General features: G+C 35.1%; 2 protein-coding genes across 2 annotated transcripts; both read right to left on the bottom strand.

The window, feature by feature from the left end:
- Nucleotides 1-3,418: 3,418 nt before the first annotated feature.
- LOC114738194 (elongation factor 1-alpha) lies at nt 3,419-6,041 on the bottom strand. Its single transcript, XM_028926218.1, has 3 exons — nt 5,976-6,041; nt 4,799-5,287; nt 3,419-4,698 (listed from the first exon to the last, which is right to left on the bottom strand). Exons 2-3 carry the CDS (start codon nt 5,258-5,260, stop codon nt 3,817-3,819), a joined length of 1,344 nt encoding a protein of 447 aa, XP_028782051.1. The 5' UTR covers nt 5,261-5,287; nt 5,976-6,041; the 3' UTR covers nt 3,419-3,816.
- Nucleotides 6,042-12,660: 6,619 nt separating this feature from the next.
- Nucleotides 12,661-21,348, bottom strand: LOC114738190 (nucleolar complex protein 2 homolog). Its single transcript, XM_028926214.1, has 14 exons — nt 21,197-21,348; nt 20,242-20,374; nt 19,425-19,485; nt 18,735-18,843; nt 18,595-18,652; nt 18,407-18,501; nt 17,334-17,402; nt 16,119-16,649; nt 15,150-15,452; nt 14,676-14,999; nt 14,308-14,514; nt 13,845-13,934; nt 13,649-13,741; nt 12,661-13,018 (listed from the first exon to the last, which is right to left on the bottom strand). Exons 2-14 carry the CDS (start codon nt 20,348-20,350, stop codon nt 12,902-12,904), a joined length of 2,166 nt encoding a protein of 721 aa, XP_028782047.1. The 5' UTR covers nt 20,351-20,374; nt 21,197-21,348; the 3' UTR covers nt 12,661-12,901.
- Between the last annotated feature and the right edge of the window lie 1,264 nt (nt 21,349-22,612).

A 22,612-nucleotide genomic window follows, 5' to 3' on the forward strand; every position in this document is an offset into this window, starting at 1 on the left:
CTATAAACAGGACTAGAGGAGTAATTTCCAGTAGAATTTGCACTACAAAGTTTTTTTTGGCCTTAATTTGCACTATAAACTAGACTTTATTATTTAGGATCTGAGATAGCAATTACTCATTAATTAATTGAGTGTTTTATTAAGTAGTGAATATAGTACTAACATTTGGATCATGATCCAGTAACATCAAGAGAAAGATCTTTGTTTACTTTTTCAAAAAAATGCAGAACAAATAACCAAGAAATTTTTCTATTTTTTCTAATTTTTAATTAAATTCCTAACATTTGTTTCTTTTTCATAACCACCTGTAAATTTGCTCTGTTATACCTGTCCACCCTGTCTTAAGAGGCATGAGCGGACTCCTAACAGACGTTAGAAATTGCTGAGACGGCAGGCAGGCAGACGATTTTGATAAATTGGATTCTTCTGCTATGGGGACGTTAGGGACTACGGTTCACTCATCGTCTTCTCTGTTCCTTTGAGCTTCACCGGCGACTGGGGAGCAGCTCCGGCGAGATCATCGTCGCCCTCAAGTAAAGCAGGTCAGTTGAGCTTTATTGTCGACTCTGTTCCTGTCTCCTCTGCTTCCGTTCTCTCGCCGAATCACAAATTTAGTAATCTTCATCGTCCGTTCAACATCATTAGAGGACGTCATGCTTGGTGAAGCTATTTACAGCGGAACAAGATCGACTAATTTGTCTCCTATCCAAGCTCAATTCTGTAGGAGTCGAATCCACTTTCAGATCCTTCCCGATCAACGTCCAAACCCCAGTGTTGAGCGCCGAGAAGGACTTCCTCTGAACACACAGGATGCTGGCACGAATAGAAAGACTGAGGAGAAAAACGAGGGGAAAAATTCGAGTTTGAAAATTACAGTCCCTTGCATGTCTGTCTCTGCTCCATGATCTCAAACCGGCGACCTTCCACCACCACAGACGACGGCGAATCAACAACCCTATCTCCTCCATGGTGAAGAGCTCACCCTAATACCTCTGCTTCATGACCAAACATAATGCCTCGAGGCTCGAGCAAAACAAAGAGGGATTTTTTTCACCAAAAAAAAAATTATGATTTGATTAAAAAAAAAATCCAAGAACGTGATTGAAAATTAAAGAAAGCTATGAAAGTCCTCTAAATTAATTTTTCTTCAAAAATAAATTGGCAACTTTCTCTATAACATTATTACATCATGATTTGAATATCTCTAATTGATGTTTAATTGAGGAAGTCTCAATTTAGGGATTTAAATCCAATGCAAATGCTCACACACAAAATAAAAAGAAATGAGATTATGAATGTAAAGCAACGTAGTTTTATTTTGGGAGAATAACAATGAGTCCCAAGTAATTAAAAAACAAGTCTCAGAGGTTGTCATTCTCACTGTAGGACTTGTTATTTCATGCTCAGGTTGTTACTTGGGACTTTGTAGTGATTATTTCTCTTGTGTGGGACTTGAATGTAATTCTCCCTTTTATTTTTGGTACAAAAGCCACGTGATTTTATTAGTAGAGGGATTGCGGGTTTTTTTTTCTTTTTTTTGGTCAAAGAGGGATTGCGGGTTTATACCTCGTATGGCAAAATAGTTAATAAATGAACAGAAAATGGAATGCGAATAACAGTGAGAATCAAACGATATTCCTCACAAGGTAGTATGTTTTCAGTAAGATTTGATTATTTGTATTATACGAATGCTTCCTCTTATCCTTAATATAAGAGCTAATTGACTAATTTGAGTAGATTAAGTTGTTATCTTTTCTAAATATCCTTATTGTATATTAACTAAAACTACTATTATTATAAGAACTATTTAAAAAAAAGATAAATATAAGAGATAAAGTAAATTAAAAATTATATTTAGAACTAAAATAAAAATCAAATAAACCCTTATATTAAGAATAAGAGGTAGTATTGTGTTTGATGGAATTAAAATATAAAAGAAATAGAATCATAGTGGATTGACCAAATTATTTGTAATCAAGCTTTTTTTCAAATTATTACCTCCGGTTCTTAATAAAAAACTCGTTTACTTTTATTTTGGTTTTAAATATAAAATCTCAATCCATTTTGTCTCTCATATTTATTTATTTTTTCTAAGACAGTCTTTGTAATAATGATAATTCTAACCAATACACTTGATTAGCAAAAATATTTTAAGAATCACAATGCTTATTTATTACAAATAACTAACTTAACTAATCTTCTTAATCTATTCAAATTAGTCAACTAGATCTTATATTAAAAATTTGAGATAGTATTATGTTTGACGTTTAGTCTTTTATTTCCGCTATTAAAGTATTTTTTCCATCATACTTGTTAAAGATAAGTCTGACATTTTCTTTATGTTTAACTTCATGAACTAGCTAATCTCTCTCAAAAATATAAAAGACGGAGAAGAGAAGAAGTTGTTTTTTTTTTTCGGCCAAAAGAAGAAGAAGTTGATGGCTCTAAAACAAAAAAAAAACCAAAAGAGAGAGAAGAAGTTGATGGTTCCCCACTAAGTAGGCTGCGCACCTCTATAAACATGTGGCGTATTTTCTTCTATGCTAGGGAGGGTTGTAGACGTAGCGGTGCAAGAAATTGCACCCTAACAACCCAAAAATTTTATACTTAATATAAAACTTTATTAACTAATTTAAATAGATTAAAAATATTAATTAAATTAATTGATATGATATATATATTTTTAGGACACATAAATATCTTTCTTAATTCTTTTCCTCCATTTCCATTATTGTTTTTTTTTACCTGACTACTTGATTATTACTGAAAGCATATCAATAAAATTAATGCAAAAAAAAAAAAATAATAAACTTGTAAAGTAAATTTTACATATATGCCAATAATATCTTACATTAAAAACATGAGAAGTAACGAAAAAGAAATAAGACCATCAGCATAATAGGCAGAAAGTCTCAGCATCTGAATGTTGGTCATTATTAAGGAATCACGCACCCGAGCAGTCCTAACGTCTTTAATGAGTAAGACTATCAGGTTATCATGTACGAGAATTAATGCAGTCAAATGAAATGATCAAATCCTTGATGAATTCCTCAATCTTTGAGGTAGCATTGGGGAGAGGTAATTCCAGCGGGAATACCTCCCTTCCAAGGAAATTGGGTACCCCATCGAATCAGAATAATCGTTAGCCTTCAAAACTTGACTCTCAATAAAAGGCAAAACCTTCAAGCAACTTGGCATCCACTCGAAAAGAAACTAAAACACAACCTCATGGATCACATGAATAGAGTTGAAAATGCCACTCATAAAACATCCGTTACTAATGGAACAAGAGGAATATAGGGACGAAACAAGTCCGATACACAAAACCATAGGGAGTAATGTCAACTATCAATAAATTTTGACAAAGCAATTAAACAAGGGGCAACAAACTGAACCATATAACTACCAAGTATCAACATACCAAAAATGCATTGTATTACAAACATTAAAGACAGGAATCACAAAAGGCGAGCATAGAAGTTAAGGATTAATAACAACAAAATTTGAACATATTACGAGCTAGCACTTGATATCCAATCGGCAGTGTGGAAGAATAGTCCTATACCATACCGCAGCTTTCAAAACTGAAACTCTTTGAAACTCTCAGCTACACGAAGTAAACAAAAGTACCAGAAAACCTTGCCACCTTCTATCAAGCACCCAGTTCTGACAACACAAGATGCTTGACCAAGGCAACAAATTGACACGGTAAACAATAAACCTAAGACAGAATCTGGAGACGCAAAATACAAATAGAAAAACATTTATTGGTGCCATAATGGTCAGCACCAATGGATATAAACCAGCCCGCACGATTCACTTCTTCTTCTGGGCAGCCTTGGTCACCTTGGCGCCGGTGGCTTCCTTCTTATCCACGTTCTTGATGACTCCCACAGCCACCGTTTGACGCATGTCCCTCACAGCAAAACGACCAAGTGGAGGATACTCAGAGAAGGTCTCAACAACCATAGGCTTGGTTGGAATCATCTTAACAATACCGGCATCACCGTTCTTCAAGAACTTGGGTTCCTTCTCAAGCTCCTTACCAGATCGCCTGTCAATCTTGGTCAGCAGCTCAGCAAACTTCACCGCAATGTGGGAGGTGTGGCAGTCAAGCACGGGGGCGTAACCACCACTGATCTGTCCAGGATGGTTCATGATAATGACCTGAGATGTGAAGCTGGCAGCTCCCTTGGCCGGATCATCCTTTGAGTTTGAGGCAACATAACCACGCTTCAGATCCTTCACAGCAACGTTCTTCACGTTGAATCCCACATTGTCACCTGGAAGAGCCTCTTGGAGGGCCTCGTGGTGCATCTCCACAGACTTAACTTCAGTTGTCAGCCCGCTGGGACCGAAAGTAACCACCATACCGGGCTTCAGAACACCAGTCTCAACACGTCCCACTGGAACAGTTCCAATTCCTCCAATCTTGTACACATCCTGAAGGGGCAGCCTCAGCGGCTTGTCTGAGGGCCTCTTGGGCTCCTGGATCTGGTCAAGGGCCTCAAGCAGGGTTGGTCCCTTGTACCAGTCGAGGTTGGTGGACCTCTCGATCATGTTGTCTCCCTCAAAACCAGAGATGGGAACAAAGGGGATCTTGTCTGGGTTGTAACCGACCTTCTTCAAGTAGGATGACACTTCCTTCACGATTTCATCGTACCTGGCCTTAGAGTACTTGGGGGTGGTGGCATCCATCTGTTGCAGAACAAAATACAGAAAAACCACATTAGGAAGCTGCACTCAATGCGATTATCTAGAGAGATGTTAAATACACCAAGCAACCTCAGTTAAATACCTTGTTGCAGCAGCAAATCATCTGCCTGACACCAAGGGTGAAAGCAAGAAGGGCATGCTCACGGGTCTGTCCATCCTTGGAGATACCAGCTTCAAAACCACCAGTCGTTGAATCAATGATGAGAACCGCACAGTCAGCCTGAGATGTTCCAGTAATCATGTTCTTGATGAAATCCCTGTGTCCGGGTGCATCAATGACCGTGCAGTAGTACTTGGTGGTCTCGAACTTCCACAGGGCAATATCAATTGTGATTCCTCTTTCACGCTCAGCCTTGAGCTTGTCCAGCACCCAAGCATACTTGAAGGACCTCTTGTTCATCTCGGCAGCTTCTTTCTCAAATCTCTCAATAACACGCTTGTCAATACCTCCAAGCTTGTAGATAAGATGGCCGGTGGTGGTTGACTTGCCAGAGTCGACATGGCCAATGACCACAATGTTGATGTGACTCTTCTCCTTACCCATAGCGCCTAGACTTCCGACAAAAATGGACTGCTACATGAAAACATAGAGAAGATGAACACCACGGGATTAAAACATCAAAGAAAAACAATCAATGTTTAAAATTTGCACTCTAGGAAGCATCGGTAACGTTGAGAGCATCCACAAATAAATGACTTTAATATCAGTCGATGAACATGTCATAAGATTACGATCTTGTATACAGAACTGGATTTTATGAAAATCATTTACGATGCTGAATATGCTGGCAGATCAAGCAAACTTGATCCGATCGAAAAGCTAACAATCACATATGATACAACAGTTAAGTAAGAATATGTACATCTGCTTGTCACATACACATGACCTCGTTTACAGACCCAGGAAAAACGCCAATTGCCTTTACATGAGATCGATTCTCATAAATCATTAAAAACTAATCCACTCCCAGATCTGTACTTCATAAAGGATTAAAGGAATCATATTAATAGGAATATCCCGACGACAAAATAGCATAAATCGATTCATCATCAAAGGCGTAAATAAAAATTTCTGAAACACAAGAAAGAAGCAAAAGAGACCGAGACAAACGATCGCTTATAATACAAAAAATCATGTATTTAAAAAATATAAAAGAACGAATAGCAGGCAGAATCAACCAATGAGAAGATCGAACATTAAAGCGAGGTATTGCAGGACAGACACAGGCAAAGAAAGTGTAACGATGGAGAAAACGAACCTGCAAGACAGTGAGGAGCTAAAACCCTAGCCGCAATGGAAAAAGGGAGTAAAGCAGAGCGCAAGGAAGTAACCCTCATTTCCAATGAAAGGAGATTATATAGTTGTCGTGTTTACGAAACAACCCATCCTTTCACATTGTATTGACAAATATATCCTCTTACTACGTGGCAGCTGACCAAAAGTCAAAGCCAAAACCCAGATAAAAAGAATAACAGGGATTTATCAAAAGATGTTTTTTTGTCTTTGATGAACTTAAATGCAGATTTTATATTTTATTTTTATTTTAAATATATTTACTGTACGATTTTTTAATTTTTAATTTATATGTTATTTCATTTTTTTGGCCCCAAATTTATATGTTTATTTATGAAAAAAGGCTAATATACCATTAAAAAAAAGATGCTTCTTATTTTACCAACAAATGTACAAGGTTTTCTTCAATAAACAAATTCATTTCACCACACTTCCCTTATTTGGCATGGCCCTGCCCTGGTTGTGAATGCTATCCTCTTGTGATTGTGTGGCGACAAGAATCTGTGTATGGTGATAATTCTTAGTTATTATTATTTTTGTCTGAAATAGTACTATATTAAAAAAAATAAACCAGTACAATTCAAAATTTCAAGATAAAAGAAACAACGAAACAGCATTAAAAAACCAACAGAACAGAAACTTAAAAACCGGAATCCTCCAGTGCCAAAGCAACAAAGAAACCGAAATTGTAGAACAGCAAGCCTTCAATACCAAAAGGAGGAGTTATGGATTTCTACCAAGACAGCCAAAAAAAAAAATCGCTAGTCAAAAATCTATCTAGAAAAAATACAAAAACAAAAGAAAAGAAATTACCATTGAAGGATATAAAACCCAACCATAAAGGTCACAAACCCATTAAACAACTCCTTAATTCTTTCATAGTAGCTAAGTTACAAGGCTGAGCAACATTTTCCAGATGGAATATGTTCCCAAGAAAATGGCTCCACCAACCACATTTTAACTGGACATCTCCAAAGTAAAAAGCCAGAAGCTTTTGTTCTTCTAGATTTCTAATTAACCAATAACTTATCTTCAAAGCCATGCCTCTTATTCCAAAGCTTTGCATCAAAGATTGATGCAAAAAGAACAACAGAACTACTATTCAATTTTATCTAATACAGAATTAAATTTAATAGTAGTTCTATTGTTCTTGCTACTATATATAATTAAATTAAATTTTATCTAACATAAAATGTCTAAAACAAAATGAGTACGCCATTTATATATTAATGTTAAATTGAAAAGTAGAAGCCATTGAAAGAAATTATGTCCAGTTTAATAGTTTGGGATGAAGTTTTGACATTATTTTTGAAGTTGTTTGGACTGTTAGCAAAATCCTTTAAAAATATCTTTTCAACATGATTTATGAAATATGAAATAAGTATGTGAGTTTAAAGATATATATCATAATCGCAAACAAACACTAAAAGGGTGTTTGGATATAAACAAAATTATAGTTTTAAAAGTGCTTTTACGGTATACGAGGTAAATATATGGATGAGTTTGTCTCAATTTACGAAAAAGTATTTTTAAAAAGTGCTTTTGAGGTGTTCCTCTGTATGGTTTTGTTCTGTAGGATTTCAAGCTATTTTTCTTAGAATTTCTTGCCCAGAGAGTGAGATAGTTTGAACCTAATGGAGGAATTTGTTAATTTTAGCAAAACTACCTTTTATGACTTTGAATGGATTCCGAGAAATCAAATTTTAGCTGCAGTTATTGTGTTTGTGCAGCTTGGATGGAAAAAATGCTCCAAAGATTGATTATTAGTTTATTACAACCCCTTCTTCTTTTACTTAAGATCCTGGCAGTCAAGGCGACTAAATGTGGGAAGTTCTCGTTTCCGAGTGTTAAGTTTTGCTGGGATTCTTTTTGTTTCATTGTGCTGTCCTTTTTGCTTTGTTTCCATTACTCGTTTTTGTTTCCTCGTTTTTTCATAAACTACCACTAGGAGCTTGCACCTTTTACCTCACTCGCATTATTCCAGAAGGCCTCCACATTGGCTTTCTTCTCATCAAATTCCAAATCAAGCAGTGATTTATTCCTCCAAAACCAGAGGAGCCAGCAGGCAAAAACAAACAGTAATTCGACATGAACTAAAAGTAGATCTTTGAATATGATTCCATTATGCTATCGCCGTCTCTCTTGCACCGTGCTTTTTTGACTGTTCACATATATGAAGTTTGATATTGCTGCTGGTATTTTTATCTTTTTCTTTCGTTTCTTCAATAATAAAAATATTTTCAAATACAGAATTAAAATATTTTAACAACGAGTTTTTAAAATTTTATAATTGAGTTAATGGATCGTCTCAGTAGAAGTTCATACAGAACAAATATTCGCGCCGATTACACTAACAATAAAGAAAAAAAATCCAGAAAATTATCAGGTAACGCTCAATAACAGTCAATTTGTAAAATGAATACTAGTCGTTTCGGCCGAAGTGAAGTCTGCTACGCTACTGTCCCTGGATTCTCTACAAGACAACCAGAAAAAGGCCAAATACAATATATATATATATATATATATATATAGAGAGAGAGAGAGAGAGAGAGAGAGAGTTTACCGCAAATTGCACTTTAACCTTATGAATTTATATAATTTTTTGTCCCTCATGTTTGTACGAATTTTGATTTTAGTATCTGGAGTTTCAAACCATAGGTTTTGATTTCTTAATAAATAAAATGATACAAGTTTTTATTCAATTATAAGAACTAATATTTTAAATAAAAAAATTTGAAGGGCCGAATTCTATAATTTAAAATTTCAAGAGATAAAAAGTTATATTAATCCTAAATTTACTGTAGCAATTGAGCTTAAACAAAAACCCCAGAAGTGGAAGAAACAATCCAAGTCTTTGCCATGCAGGCATAAGAAGAGAGATTAGGCAGAGAGAAACTTGGAAGGTATATTTGATCAATGAATAATTTGTACCCAAAGTTAGCTAAAATGAGAAGCATATTATATTTTATATAACATTTTTTTGGTTAATTTGTGAAATTTATATCTATTTATTATTAACTACATATTCATGTGTTCATATTTTTGGTTATTTGTATCTAAAAGTGTATCATCATAAGAAAAAAGTAGGATAGTCTAATATGCCGAATATTAGCCGGCCTCACCAAGCATCAAATGTCAAGGACAAAAACAAAAACAAGTTAAATGTCTCTATCAAGGATTTCACCAATGTTTTAAAAAATAGAATCAACGACACACGGTTGAGTAATAATATAAATACAAATCGTGATTAAGCTAAAAAGGTCGATAAAAAACTGTATTTGAAAACTATAATCATTTGACCCATCCCCCAAAATATAAAGTAGTTAATTAGAACTTAACTAAATAAAAATAACCCCTACTCTACCACATCATTGTATGTTACTTTGGCAACCTTTCAATATTACTTAAAGGCCAAAAAAATTATCAATCAAACTCTCAGTTAATTAGATCTCAGAACAGCGGTGATCAAAAGTAAGCTTGAGAAGAAGAAAACAATCCGAGAACTGTGTAGAGGAAGCCGATAACTATGAGAAACACATTCCATACTCATTTTAATTTGAATAATCCAAATTGATTTTGAATGGTCCAGATTAAATTTAAACTATTATATATTTTAATTAATTTTTTGTAAAAATACTTACAAAATTTAAAATAAAAATAATCTCATAATTAATACTCCTCCTTATTATAAGAATTTGACTTTTTATTTGGTCCTAATTATAAGACCCCAATCCATTTTCTCTCCTATATTTATGCATTTTTTTTCCAAGATAATCCTTCTAATAATGATAGTTCTAGCCAATATACTTAATTAGCAAGGATATTTTAGGAATGACAACACTTATTTATTACAAAAACTAACTTAACTTATCCTTAATCCCCTCAATAAGTCAACTGGGTCTTATAATTAGGACCGGAGTAGTACTTGTTTAAAATAAAGTTGTCATTGAAAAATTGCATATTAAGAATTTTAAATCCGAATTATCTATATTGGATTCTGGATGGTCTAGATTGCACTATAAATGAGCACCCCACTAATAGGTAATTACTTAACTTCGAAAGATCATGAAATTTATTGTGATTAAAACCTACAAGAACTTGGGGCTATAAGAACAATAAATATACTACCTCTGGTCTTAAATATAAAATCTTATTTGACTTTTATTTTAATTTTAAATATAAGACCTCAATCCACTTTGTCTCTCATATTTATGCATTTTTTCCAAGATAGTCCTTCGAACAATAATAATTTTAGCCAATACACTTGATTAGCGAAGATATTTTAGAAAAAATAACACATATTTATTATAAATAACTAACTTAACTTCTTTTCTTAATCTTCTCAAATTAGTGAACTATTTTTGATAAATAGGACCGGAAGTAGTATAATCATATTAAAATGTAGCAATCCCCTAAAAGCCATGTGAACTGTAATATTCATTTTAAATAGTAATACACACATCCAGGAAAAAAGGGCAAAGCATATTCTGGGAAGGTGATCAGAATGGGGGTGGCTCTCTAGCTACTTCATCTAGAAGAAGTTTTTTTTTTTTTTTAAATAAGTGCAGGCACTACATGATACTTCACAATTGGCCCCACTAACGTTAACCTTTTCCGCGCCTGCTCTTCTAGATGAGTAAACAGTAGTGGTTCATTCAAAGTTGAAACACTAAAACCTGCTAATTGATCGATTCTTTATTCTCCTCATCTAGAAGATATCGTCACACCTGCTTCAACGTCTCTCTCTCTCTCTAACGCCGCTCACATATCCTTATATATTTTTGGAACACTATATAGCTCTCTTGTCAAACTTGAAAAATCACAAGTATAAGCTGATTGTTGGAATCGATTTCCTATATTCGTAAATATATGCATATACATACCTTTTGGTTTGCTCCTTCGTTATAGATGATGGGAGACAGAGGATTTCGCTTCGATAAAGAAGCAGAAGATCCGTTTGAAGCAGAAGAGACTCTCTCCCTCTCTGACCTTCCGATTACAGGCGATTCAGCTCAATCGGATTATTCGTATTCCAAAGAAGACGACGATGGCGACTTCTTCGAGTTCATTAGTGAAGATTTCACCGCGTCGACGGTGGAAAGAGACATTATCTTCTGCGGGAGAATCATCAGCAAAGGTTCTCCGCAAGACGCAACACAGAGCTATTATACTAACCAGAACGACAATGATAGTAGCGTTCTTCTTCCATGGATCCTAAACCAACACACTCCGAAACCAGCCATATCTCGCGATTCCGCCTTACATAAGGTGCGACAATTAAAGGATTCGAAGGATAATTATTCCAGAGGGAGGATTTCGTTGATGAGGTCAGCGACCAAGGGAAGGTGGTTTTTGTTCATGTTTAGAATGCCGTCCACAAGGTCGCCGGCGGAGATGGAGTTGAGCGACATTAGGAACAGGCAGAGACGGAGGAATGTTCCCGCGACGACGACGCTTCCGGAGTCGGCGGGCGGGAAGGAGATGGTGCATAAGAGCAGCAAGGGAAGGAGGAACTGGTCGTTTGGCAAGATCTTGAGATCGTTGGGTTTGGGGTGCGGCAATACTAGTAGTAACCAGGCAAACGACGTCGTGAGGAGCTTCATGTCGATGATGTGAATACAAGCGGCTGCTGGCTCGTGTATAGAGCTTGCCCAAGCCCAGTTAGCCCTTCAAAAGCGATTATCGGGTCTATGGAAATTTGAAAATTTTAGAGAGAGAGAGAGAGCCAGAGAAATAGCGATCATATTTATATTTTGGATTAATATAATTTTGGCTTCTTAAATTTCTCCATTTTGACTTTAATTCCTCAAATTTCAAATCATAAGTTTTGTTCCTCAAAAGATAAAATGGTCCAAATTTTTATTGGATTATAAAAACTAATGTTTTAAATGAAAAGAAATTTGAGGAACTAAAACCTATGGCTTGAAATTTGAGGAACCAAAACTAAAATAAAGGCAAATTTGAAAGGCCAAAGTTTATATTAACCCTTATATTTTTGTCTTTTTAACTACTACTTTTGATTCTTAATATAAGACCCCGTTTGAAATTTATTTTGATTGTAAATATAAAACCCCAATTCACTTTATCCATCATATTTATGTAGCTTTTTTTTTTTTCCAAAATAGCCTTTCTAATAATGATAGTTTTAATTTAGTAAAGATTATTTTAAAAAAGATAATTTCCATTTATTACAAATAATTAACTTAAACTTATTTCCTTAATCTATTTAATTAATCAACTAGCTCTTACATTTAGAGGCCAGTAGTATTTACAAATAATTTAAAAGAATATAAAATCCATCCAACAAGATTATACAAGTTTTTGCGAACGTTTTCAATTTTACAAATAATCAATCAAAATTTATTGGTGTTTTTTATTATGTTCCTCTTCAGCTACCAAAAATCATTTTGAATATAAACACTCTTTGTAGTCGAGCAGAGTCATCACAATTCCGAAATATCCAATCAAACAATGTTCATTTAGTACATACTCCGCATCAACAAGACATGACAGTATGAAATACATACACAAATGCAAGCAAAAGTGTCCTGGAATACAATGATATTAACCATCCCATACTACTTGACAGCTATCTGCCCTATCAAAATTTCAACTTCATTTTGAAGTTTTGTTGAGTATTTCTTTTAACATTTTTAGAACACGCTCGACCGTAAACCTAGAAGCCATGTTACAAAATATTGACCGGATCCTCTAGAAAACAAAATTGCGTTTGCTCTTTGCCTTTCCATTGTAGTGTAAGCTGCTAAAACCCATTGTAGGTCCAGGAAGTAGAAAAATAAGCGAGATCCATTTCATCTGTCAGCAGATTCTGATCGTGACATCAATGCTACAATAATTCTTCATCTTACACAATTTTCTTCCTCTCCCCTTTCAATTCCTCACTCCATCCACCGAAAGGGGTACCATTTCCTGGGGCCCATCAGTCATAGTTACATCCAGCTTGCCATTTTGACGCCGCATTTTCTTTTCACTTTGTTTGCTGGGACCCTGCAGTAAGGACCATGGCTGAGCTAAAAATAAAAGGGGATTACATTGCAGAACATATCATCTTGACTTGAATCTTGGTCATTCACAAACGCATCAATTCTTGAATTGGTCTCTAACGGATTTTCAATCTCATTTTGGTTCCTCATGCTTCAGAATCCATTCAATATAATCCCTCCATAAGTGAATCGAAAACTTGGCTAATGAACTTCAGAAAACGACACGTTTTGTAATGTTTTGTAATCGGAATAATTTTGAACTTTGGAACCAAATGAGAATGAAAACCTATTAAAAATCGATTTTAGTTTTGACAATCGATCCATATGTGGTTGAAGAGGACTAAAATAGGGTTTGAACCCATACTATCCCCAACAGTGTCTCCTTCCTGACATATTGGTTACTAGAAAGTTAAATCCATTGCCCAACAGTGGGAATTTTACGACTCGTAATTCCATTAAATATAAGGAACCTAAAGAGCAGATGGATGATAAACTTTTAGTCATGCACAAGCAGCTGGAAATGGCAATCATACGGTATTGACCCTAGCATTTTACCACTAAACAATAAATAGCATAGAAAGACAAAAACAGATATAAATTGGCTGGAGAAGGATGTGATTAAGTAAAACGGCACCTTTGGTTTTGAAGTCAACTTTCTGGAAGTGGCTTTGTTCAGGATGCTCTTATAATATTGTGTAAAAGGAGTGTTGCCACTTCGTTTTTCAATCTGCTTAATTAGACATAGAATTAGACCAAGTTACATCAGTCACCAAAACATAAATTCACCCAGGAAAAAGAGGGACACAGAGAGAGAGAGAGAGAGAGAGAACCTGAAGAAATGACTCAGCAGATTGCTGATCCTTTGGTGAGAAAGGCGCATCATCTCTCTTCCTCTGCACAAACCCAATGTTCAACTCCACCTGCAGCCCCAACCCCCACCCAAGCACATGAGAATAAGCGGACCAAACAAATGGAACACATTGATTATGGCCTACCATCTACATTAACAAGTCAGAACAGAAAAAATTATTTGAGCAACATCATGTTTCAAATGATTGATACCGCAGAACTATGAGTGAAACAAACTATGTTAACGCATGCTATCATTGGAGAGCTTACCCCAGGGGCTATAATCAAGTTGATTAGCACGAGAATTTCAGCAAATTTAGTTAGGTGGTTTTAGTCTTGGAGTTCCTACATTCTTTTGAACATCTGAGTTTTATTTGCATGTAGAAGTTCCATATAGCAGGTACTTAGGGAACAGAGAAAGAAACGTTTCATTAGGCCATGTACCTGATCAATAAATCGCTTCAGAACACGTCTGACGTTCTCAAAAGTAGTTAGCTCATAGAACTTTTTAAGGTAAATAAGCGGAATGGTTGCCAGCTCGGGAAAAGATATGTCGTAACTCCATTGAGCAAAATGTTCTGCAAGGAGCTCAATGGCAGACAAGAAGCACTCTTCTTGAAATTTCCGTGATTTTAACCAATGCTTCGGCAGCTGCAAAAATCATTTAAAGCTTAATACAGCAGTAACATGCATGAGTCTAAGTATAAATTCTGGGTTTACAAGCCAGGTGATATTAGGAGACAATCACATTCCAGCTAATCTAGGCTAGCAACACAGACATCTACGTTACGGCTTTCATTCTAATGCCTGACCTTTATGGCAGACAAAGGCTCAAACACTTTCCCAGGTTTACCACCATCTTTACTAATTTTGTATTCCAACACATCCAGAACCAGTGATGTAACTGGGATGAAAACCCCGCTAGAACTGGAAAGATGATTAAGCCATTGAATGCATCGAATTCTCAATGGTAAATATCTAGGCCCAGGAAACAGGAGAGCCAATCCATTTATAATCTGTACAATCATATACAGGAACGGTTGGAAATCACAGTTATGTATGTTTGTCGATGTAAAAGCAACCCAGAGATCAACGCAATTGATGTACTGCCAACTGCTTATCTTCTTAACCTCTTCCTGCCCATAAGAAGTAGACTATCAGAATCAACATGGAAATATTATGATTCCATCGCTACCTACATAGGCTGACTAATAGTCAAGAGGGAAGAACTGAGCACATAATTACATAAATAGAAGACAATAAAGAGGATTATTTTGAAGGCTTACCTCCCTTTTTGTTTGCAGCGCCTTCTGCAATATCTTAGCAACATGTTGCACGCATATCATTGCTTTACTAGATGATTTCTGCACATCTAAGGAACATAGCTCCACAAAGGAGTTCCTCAAAAACTGTATGCGTTTTAACAACGTTGGTTCAACAGATTGAGAGTGACCAATGTAAGCCTTGTATGTTTTAACAAAGCAGTAGTCAAAATAATTAGAGCTGAAAACTGAAGCTATGTCTCTTATGATCAGAAAGGAGTGTGATGACAGAGACTCATCACCTGTTGCCCACAGATGGACAGCAATCTGCAATAAATTTGAATAAATGGTGAGCAGATCTTAGAAGTACAATTGATGTAACTGCAAATCGATAAACCAGTTACAACTCCCAACTTTTCAAAAGATTAGAATGGAAATTACGCCTAGTAAAAAACTGACACCTAGGACTGAGTAATCTTTATCTTAACAACAGCTTGGCAGCACCACAGCAGAGTTCAGCTTAAAGAAAAAGCACTTCTGCACATGGCATTTATACAAAGGTTTTACACACGAACCTATCCTCATAAACTTATTAGACTTATTGGTGGCACTTTCTTCCAAAGGAAAACATTCCACATCTGATGAAAGCAAACCCAGGACACAGCAAGAAAAGACTAATAGACAAGGATTTGATTCATCTTAGAAAAACTATGGTTTTCAAAATTCATCACATACCGAGCAATGTTCAAAATATGCTGAAATTATTCCAGGAAGGCTACACAGGCATACAAGCTAAGAAGTAACAATGTAATTTCCATATAAATCATAATTCTCATGTCTTGGCTACGACGCACAATCATAGAAAATTATGCTAGAAAGTGTTAGTCACTAGCATTAATCTTTCAAAATTGAACATCAGGAATTTATCTCTTAAACTATCATGATCAGCAAAACTAGATGGATTTTCAGTATCAAGATGTTTTAAGTAAATACCTTGACAAGCCTGCGAAGTAAGGATGGATATGCAGCCAGAAACATGATTGAAGCTCTGAGTTGAGAAATTGAGAAGGCCAATATTTCAGAGTCGGTAAACTGGTTAAGGAGGAGTAGGGTGCTCCTCAAATAAGACTTAATAAGCGGCTTTATAGATTTCCATTTGGTTGTATTCTTTATCTCCGACACAGTTTCCTTTCTGAAACTAGAACTTGGTATTCCCAATAACTTCCTAAATGTATTATCAGCCTCACGTAGTATAAACATCAATATCTTGCAGAAAATTTCACTCTTCTGAATTCCATGGGATAAAACAGAGCCAGAGACACTAGAATTTTCAGATCCATAGTGACAGGCTGCTCGATAAGCATTTAAGAGACAAGTAAGGGCAGGTATACTTTGCTGCTCTTTGACCAATTTACACCAAGAGTCAACAGAAGCACTTGTCAATTGCTTGGCCACACATGAGTGCATGAAGTCTTCATTCATAGGAAGCATCCCATCATGACTGCTCTCATCCTCATCAGAATTCTGGCCAAATGATTAAAAGAGTCAGGTTTCAGTAAACACAAGGGCAATTCAGGCTGAGAGTTCAAGCTACCAAGTATTTTGCCAGCCACCTAGAAGCCACATGAATAAATATCTTATTTATGAAAATTCATGTTTATGCAGCAGCAATTGACCCAATTTCACTTATATTATAGGACATGTTAGAGCCATGGTATATTCACACGACATGAGAGACACTGAATCATTCCTTAAAACAAAAAGATTCCAGTGCTGATTTCAGTTAAAACCCAGTACTCAGTACAGCCTACCAAGATGCGGAACAGAGGTTAACAGGATATGACACAGAAAAAAACAAGCTGGCTTAAAAGGCAAGTTCTATCCACGCTGCTTTCTTCAAAACGATCCTCACTTCCAAGGACTATAAATTAACAATGGAGTAGTATTCTAGTACCTTCCCCCTAAAAACAGACAACTTTCATTTTTATTTTTTGAGAGAGAAGGTAGAATTTTGGCGACATTAATAATCATATCATTTACCACATATAGCAACAACGCAAGGAAAGAAATTAATTTTCAACAGGAGAAAATCAACTACTATACTGATAATGAAACTAGAAGACACCAGAGAGCACAAAAAATTCCTAGACAATTTTCTCAGCAACCCTCCAGATTCAAAAGAAACAAACATGGAATTCAACAACTCACAGTCTGTTCATCTTTGCTCTGCTCCATTTTCTTAAAATGGCTTTCAAGAAATTTTGAAAATCTTGCATCCTGAAAAATTTAGGCAGAATGCTAAATCAGAAAGATGAATGAGAAACATTAACTGGAAACACAATTGAATTCTCCTTTTATCAGAGTCTAACAAGGAGAAAACGAATATAATGTTAGAACATTTAGACTTTTTTATCTTGAAGTTTATCCTTCTGAAGGAAAACTTTATGCACAAAGGGAAGTAAAGCTAATCACTCATGTTTTCCTTTTCCTTTTTTAAATATGAAAAAAAAAATAGTTACTAGTAAGTACAACAAACTTGACTATCCACAGGTCAAAAAAATGAGAAAAAGAAAAGAAACTAAAGATATCTTTCTTCAAACTATGACAAAGAACTTGATCACTGCTCGAGAACTAGAATTTTAAGATAGCAATTTGCCGATTTTTTAAAGTTATAAGAAAAGAACAAGATGCCGCACGTGTTCAGATACAGCATTAAACAAAATTTAAAAGAAAATCAAAGAGATTTTCTCAGAAGTGTCGCAAGAGGGAAGCAGGAAAAGAAGCACCCATCTGAAAACTGAATGACTTTCTACGGAGGCTCATTTTATACACAACTTGCTTCAACAGAGAAGACAACAAAATGAACAAAACCAAAAAAAGAAAAGAAAAGAAAAGAAAAAACTCTCGCTCAAATAGGACATGCTTTCAGAGTGAACAATTGGGAACGCTAGAAGAGTAGCTCCAAGTGGGTAATGCCCAGCCTGAGGGAGAGTGTTGGACATGCTTTCAAGCATCTGTTTCAATTAAATAGAACTTCTATTTGATTCCTTTTAGTTAAGGATTATTCGTTGTTAGTTATTCCTGAAAACAGCTTCTATGCATTTATGATTAGCTTAGGCGTTTTATTTTGATTAGAATAAAGTTATCTTAATTTCAAAATATCCTTTTGTTACAGTAGGAGTTTACCCTCTTTTTATCTGCTGGCACACATGTGCACAGTCGCTATTCAATAAAGAACACATTAAGAAGCACCTGCATGGTTATGATATAGGATGGATTACCTTTTCTTTCACTTTGTTCAACATTTTCGTCTTCTTCAAAAGTTCTGCATTGATATCTCTGTTCTGCACAAATAAGGCACTACGACCAGCGCTGCCTGAAAATAACTTCAATCAAGATCTGATGAGATAAAAAGCAAGCACTGGGAAATCATACTTATGTTCAAATCAGGAGCAAAGAATTTCCTTACTCTCAGTAAAATTTTCATTTTCACTTTCATTTCCAGTATCGAATGCAAAGCTTGAGTCCTGGTCACAAATGCGCCCAGAGTGCATCAATTTTAACAAGCTGATACTAAAAAGAGTTTTGGTGAATAATTACAATCCAAACCTCTGGAAGGAATCCATCACTATCTGAATCATCTCCTATCATCCCACTATCATCTTCACTGAATATGGCATCAAGGGGAGCATCTACATATTCCTCACCTCCAGTGTTTCTGAGAACAAATGAATCTCCAGTAATTAGTCCAAATCAACTGGTGAACCATCAGCTAATAGTTTAGTAAAATTCAGACAGCAATACCCAAACATTCTTAACATCTTCCTTGCCAATTAAGTGAACCCTATTTGCTTGACCATTCCTTGCTTCTACCTTTCCAGATTTAATATGAATGTTTAGGCAATTAATGATGCATACACTGCTCATTCAAAATAATTATACGCTCACAGTCTGAAAAAAACTATACATCCCTAAACTCCATGAACACAGCTGAAAGTTAGAGACCTATAACAGCGAATACTCCTTGGGAAAAGGAGGAGATGCAAGGAAAGCAACACTGATGTCTGCTTTTCTTCCAAATATTAATATTTATAGAATTTTTTCAGGGTCTTGGAACATTATTCACGAAGAAAAAGCTAACTATGCTAAATATATATATATATATATATATATAAGGGAAAAAGGGGAGGCAAAACAGAGAGGAAAGGAAAAATAGACAGATACATATACGCATATGCATAGAAACATATTTAAGCATAGATATGTGATAAGACTGATGCAGTTAGGAAACCTTTTTACCTTCCATTTGACTGTTCTATCAAACCCCTTTCCTGATCTTCCTCAATATCTTGATTATTTCCTGTTTCAATCAAATTTGACAAAAACTTACTAAACAATTAGAGTATTAATAGATTCATCAGAGGAAAACAAAGAAATGAATTATATATATTTTTTCCTCAGCATACCTAAAATTTCGCATCATGAAAATGCCTGAAACTATAATAAAATACTTTGAAATTGCTACATGAAGCCTTCTTTTAATAGAAGGAAATAGCTACTATTGAGAAAGGGAGAGCAAATCCTCCCAAAACAACATAAACAAAACAATGAAACCCCCCAAACACCCCCCCCGGGGGTCACAAAAAGAGAAATAGATGATTAGCTTAAAAGAGCACTGCACAAGAGAGCTCCTCCCCCTTTCATCAAATAAACCAGGAGCAGACAACCATAGAGACACAGCTACATGATCTTAAAATCCCTCCCTGAACAAAAGTCTTAAAATGTCCCAAGAGGAAAAAACCCAGAGCTAAGATGAGCAAATAATCCGTACAAATAATTTGCACTCAAAATAGATTAAGGAGTTCAATCAGTAAAGAAGGATATTCATTAGGAAAAATACAAATTAAAGATTTCCGAATTCCGATATTGTCATAACATAGAATCATAACTTTTGTTTAGTGATGAAAGAAGAAATTAACAAGAGAGACATGAGAATAACTGAGACAAAAAAAAAAAAAAAAGTTCAGTAAGAAGTCAAACTATAATATATATTAAAAAAAAAAAAAAATCATATAACCCAAAAACTGTGCATCACCTCAAGTTAATCAATCCTTACTTTTAGACGCTTTCCTTTTGAACATAGAATTTGTCTTCCTCTTTAATCTTTGGACAGATTGTAAGTTCTTTTTAGCGAACTTCCTTGCCTTCTTCCCTAGCTTTCCCATTTTGCAACAATATCAATGGAGACTCTATACACGAATATAAAAACAATTCGAGTCAATACCAATGTGCATAGACACATAGAGAAACAAACAAGAGTTTGCGATAAGAATGTTATAAAAGCCATGAAAAAGATTATAAATGTGAGGCAACCTGGCAACAAGGAATTTCAGCAGTCCACTGCGAAACTTGCTGGTTTAATCAGTAGCAAGAAATAGATAGAATTATTGATTCTTATTTCAGTTTAACAATGGTGCAGCTTATTCCAAACTAGTTACCACGGAAGCTTGTTAAAAGATGTTGGAAAAAAGTAATTAATAGATAAATCATTTATCTACTGTACATCAATAGACATGGACAACATCAATGGAGAAATGCGAGAAATCACGGCAGTGCTAGATAAGGGAAACCAAAATGGAAATCGAGCCAAGTTTCTGTTAGTCTCAACTTGAAATTGGAATTGATGTCAAACATGAAAGTGAAGCCATGAACCTTGAAATCATCGGTTCTAAGAAGTGCTAATTAAACTACAGAGTAAGCAATTCTCAACTTTGGATGACCAATATATCTAAAATATTGCTATTATATCATGAAAATTTTTCCATTGAGCTAGAATCCAAAGTGATTTTCTCAGGTGTCGTTGTAATCACTGGCTAATGAGCAGGAATCCAACAAACATTATTAGCATTCAAAAAATATGTACGATATTTATGTGCTGTGTTATTTCTTAAAGAATGCTCATGATTTTGTTGCGTTAAGCAAGTTAAATGCCAAAAAAAAAAAGAGTCTTCGATTAGTATATATTACAGGGAATGTGAGGGAGGGAAAATAAAGCCGAAGCGGAAGTCTACCGGATGAAACACGGAGCTGAAGGACTAGAAGCAGTAGCAGCCGTCAGGAAAGTCGTTGCCTCGTTGGCGACGGCAGTGCGGTGGTGGCCAATGAAGAGGAGCAGGAATAGTACGATGGTAGCCTCAGAGAGAAACCGAGAGAGGTAGGCAGCGAGGTAACGGCAGCGCCGGTTAGGAAGAGAAAGCGGGAGGTGGCTGCATTTTCCTTATGAACGACAGTCGTCAGTGAAGGGACCTAATGTGAAGGTCAAAATGGTAAATTTGAGATCGAATGGTCGGGGACTTATCAGTTATCAGGACTTTGGGTCCGTGGGATCCTCCGAATTGGGCTCGGGCCTGGGCCCAAAAATGGAAGAATGCACTGATGGACCCCAGGATTAGAGGGGGATTCAAAAACAACTATTGGATTAGGGCTATATATCAAAAACAAAGCAAAAAAGGTATTGGATTAGGGCTGGCGTGATCATGTTCTCCGGACTATTAATATTTTATTAAAATAATAATATAAATTGAATTAAAATAAGAAAGAATGATTAAAAAAATACCTCATGAATTTCAAAATGATAAATAAATGATTTTTGATAGATTTTGACTTATCAAAATTATTATAAAAATAGTTAAAACTATTACAAAAGTAGTCAACTTGACTTATTTATCTTTTTAAAATTCAATAGGTATGTTTCCATCATTTTTTCTTAAAACAATGCCAGCCAGAGTTCAATTATGCTTTTGGAAACTATTCTGAAGATTTGTTTTTCAGAATAAAATATAAGACTTTGTTTCACGATATTAATAATTTTAAATATTTAAATATTGACTTCAGTCTTGTACATCGGTAGCGCTTGACAGAATTGTATCAGTATTGACTTTGTAAGTGAATAAAATAGTACGCGTATTTTAAAAAAATCGTTGGTAAAAAGATTGGAAAAAATAACGATAGTCTCATTTTCAGGTGATTTCCAAAGTTCAAACACTCAATATATTATTTTTAAAAAAATAATCACTCAATTATCATAATTTTATAATTTTACAGCTTCAATTACTGTCAGTTAACTCAATACAGTACAACTTCCATAATTATTCTATTATTAGCCACGTAACATCCATGAAACCATAACTTCTTTAAACCAACAAACGGTAATGAAAACCATTATTGAATCAATCACTTCGGCGTTATTTAGAATGATTTATAAATAGTTTTTTATCCATAATTTATGAAATACAAGATATTCCCTCCAATTTATAACATAAAAAGTTAATTAACTTTAATTTTCTCACATACTAAGAAATCAAAATGAAAGTTAAGTCATTAAATTTGTCATAAAATAATAGTTTTCCTATTTTACCTTTAAAAATGATAAAGTTACCTTTAATGTTATATTTTTATTATCTCTCATCTCCCTCCTCTCTCTCCTA

The sequence above is a fragment of the Neltuma alba genome, unplaced genomic scaffold, assembly GCF_004799145.2.
Source record: "Neltuma alba isolate B1F8T4 unplaced genomic scaffold, ASM479914v2 tig00013556_pilon, whole genome shotgun sequence".
Taxonomy (NCBI): Eukaryota; Viridiplantae; Streptophyta; class Magnoliopsida; order Fabales; family Fabaceae; genus Neltuma; species Neltuma alba.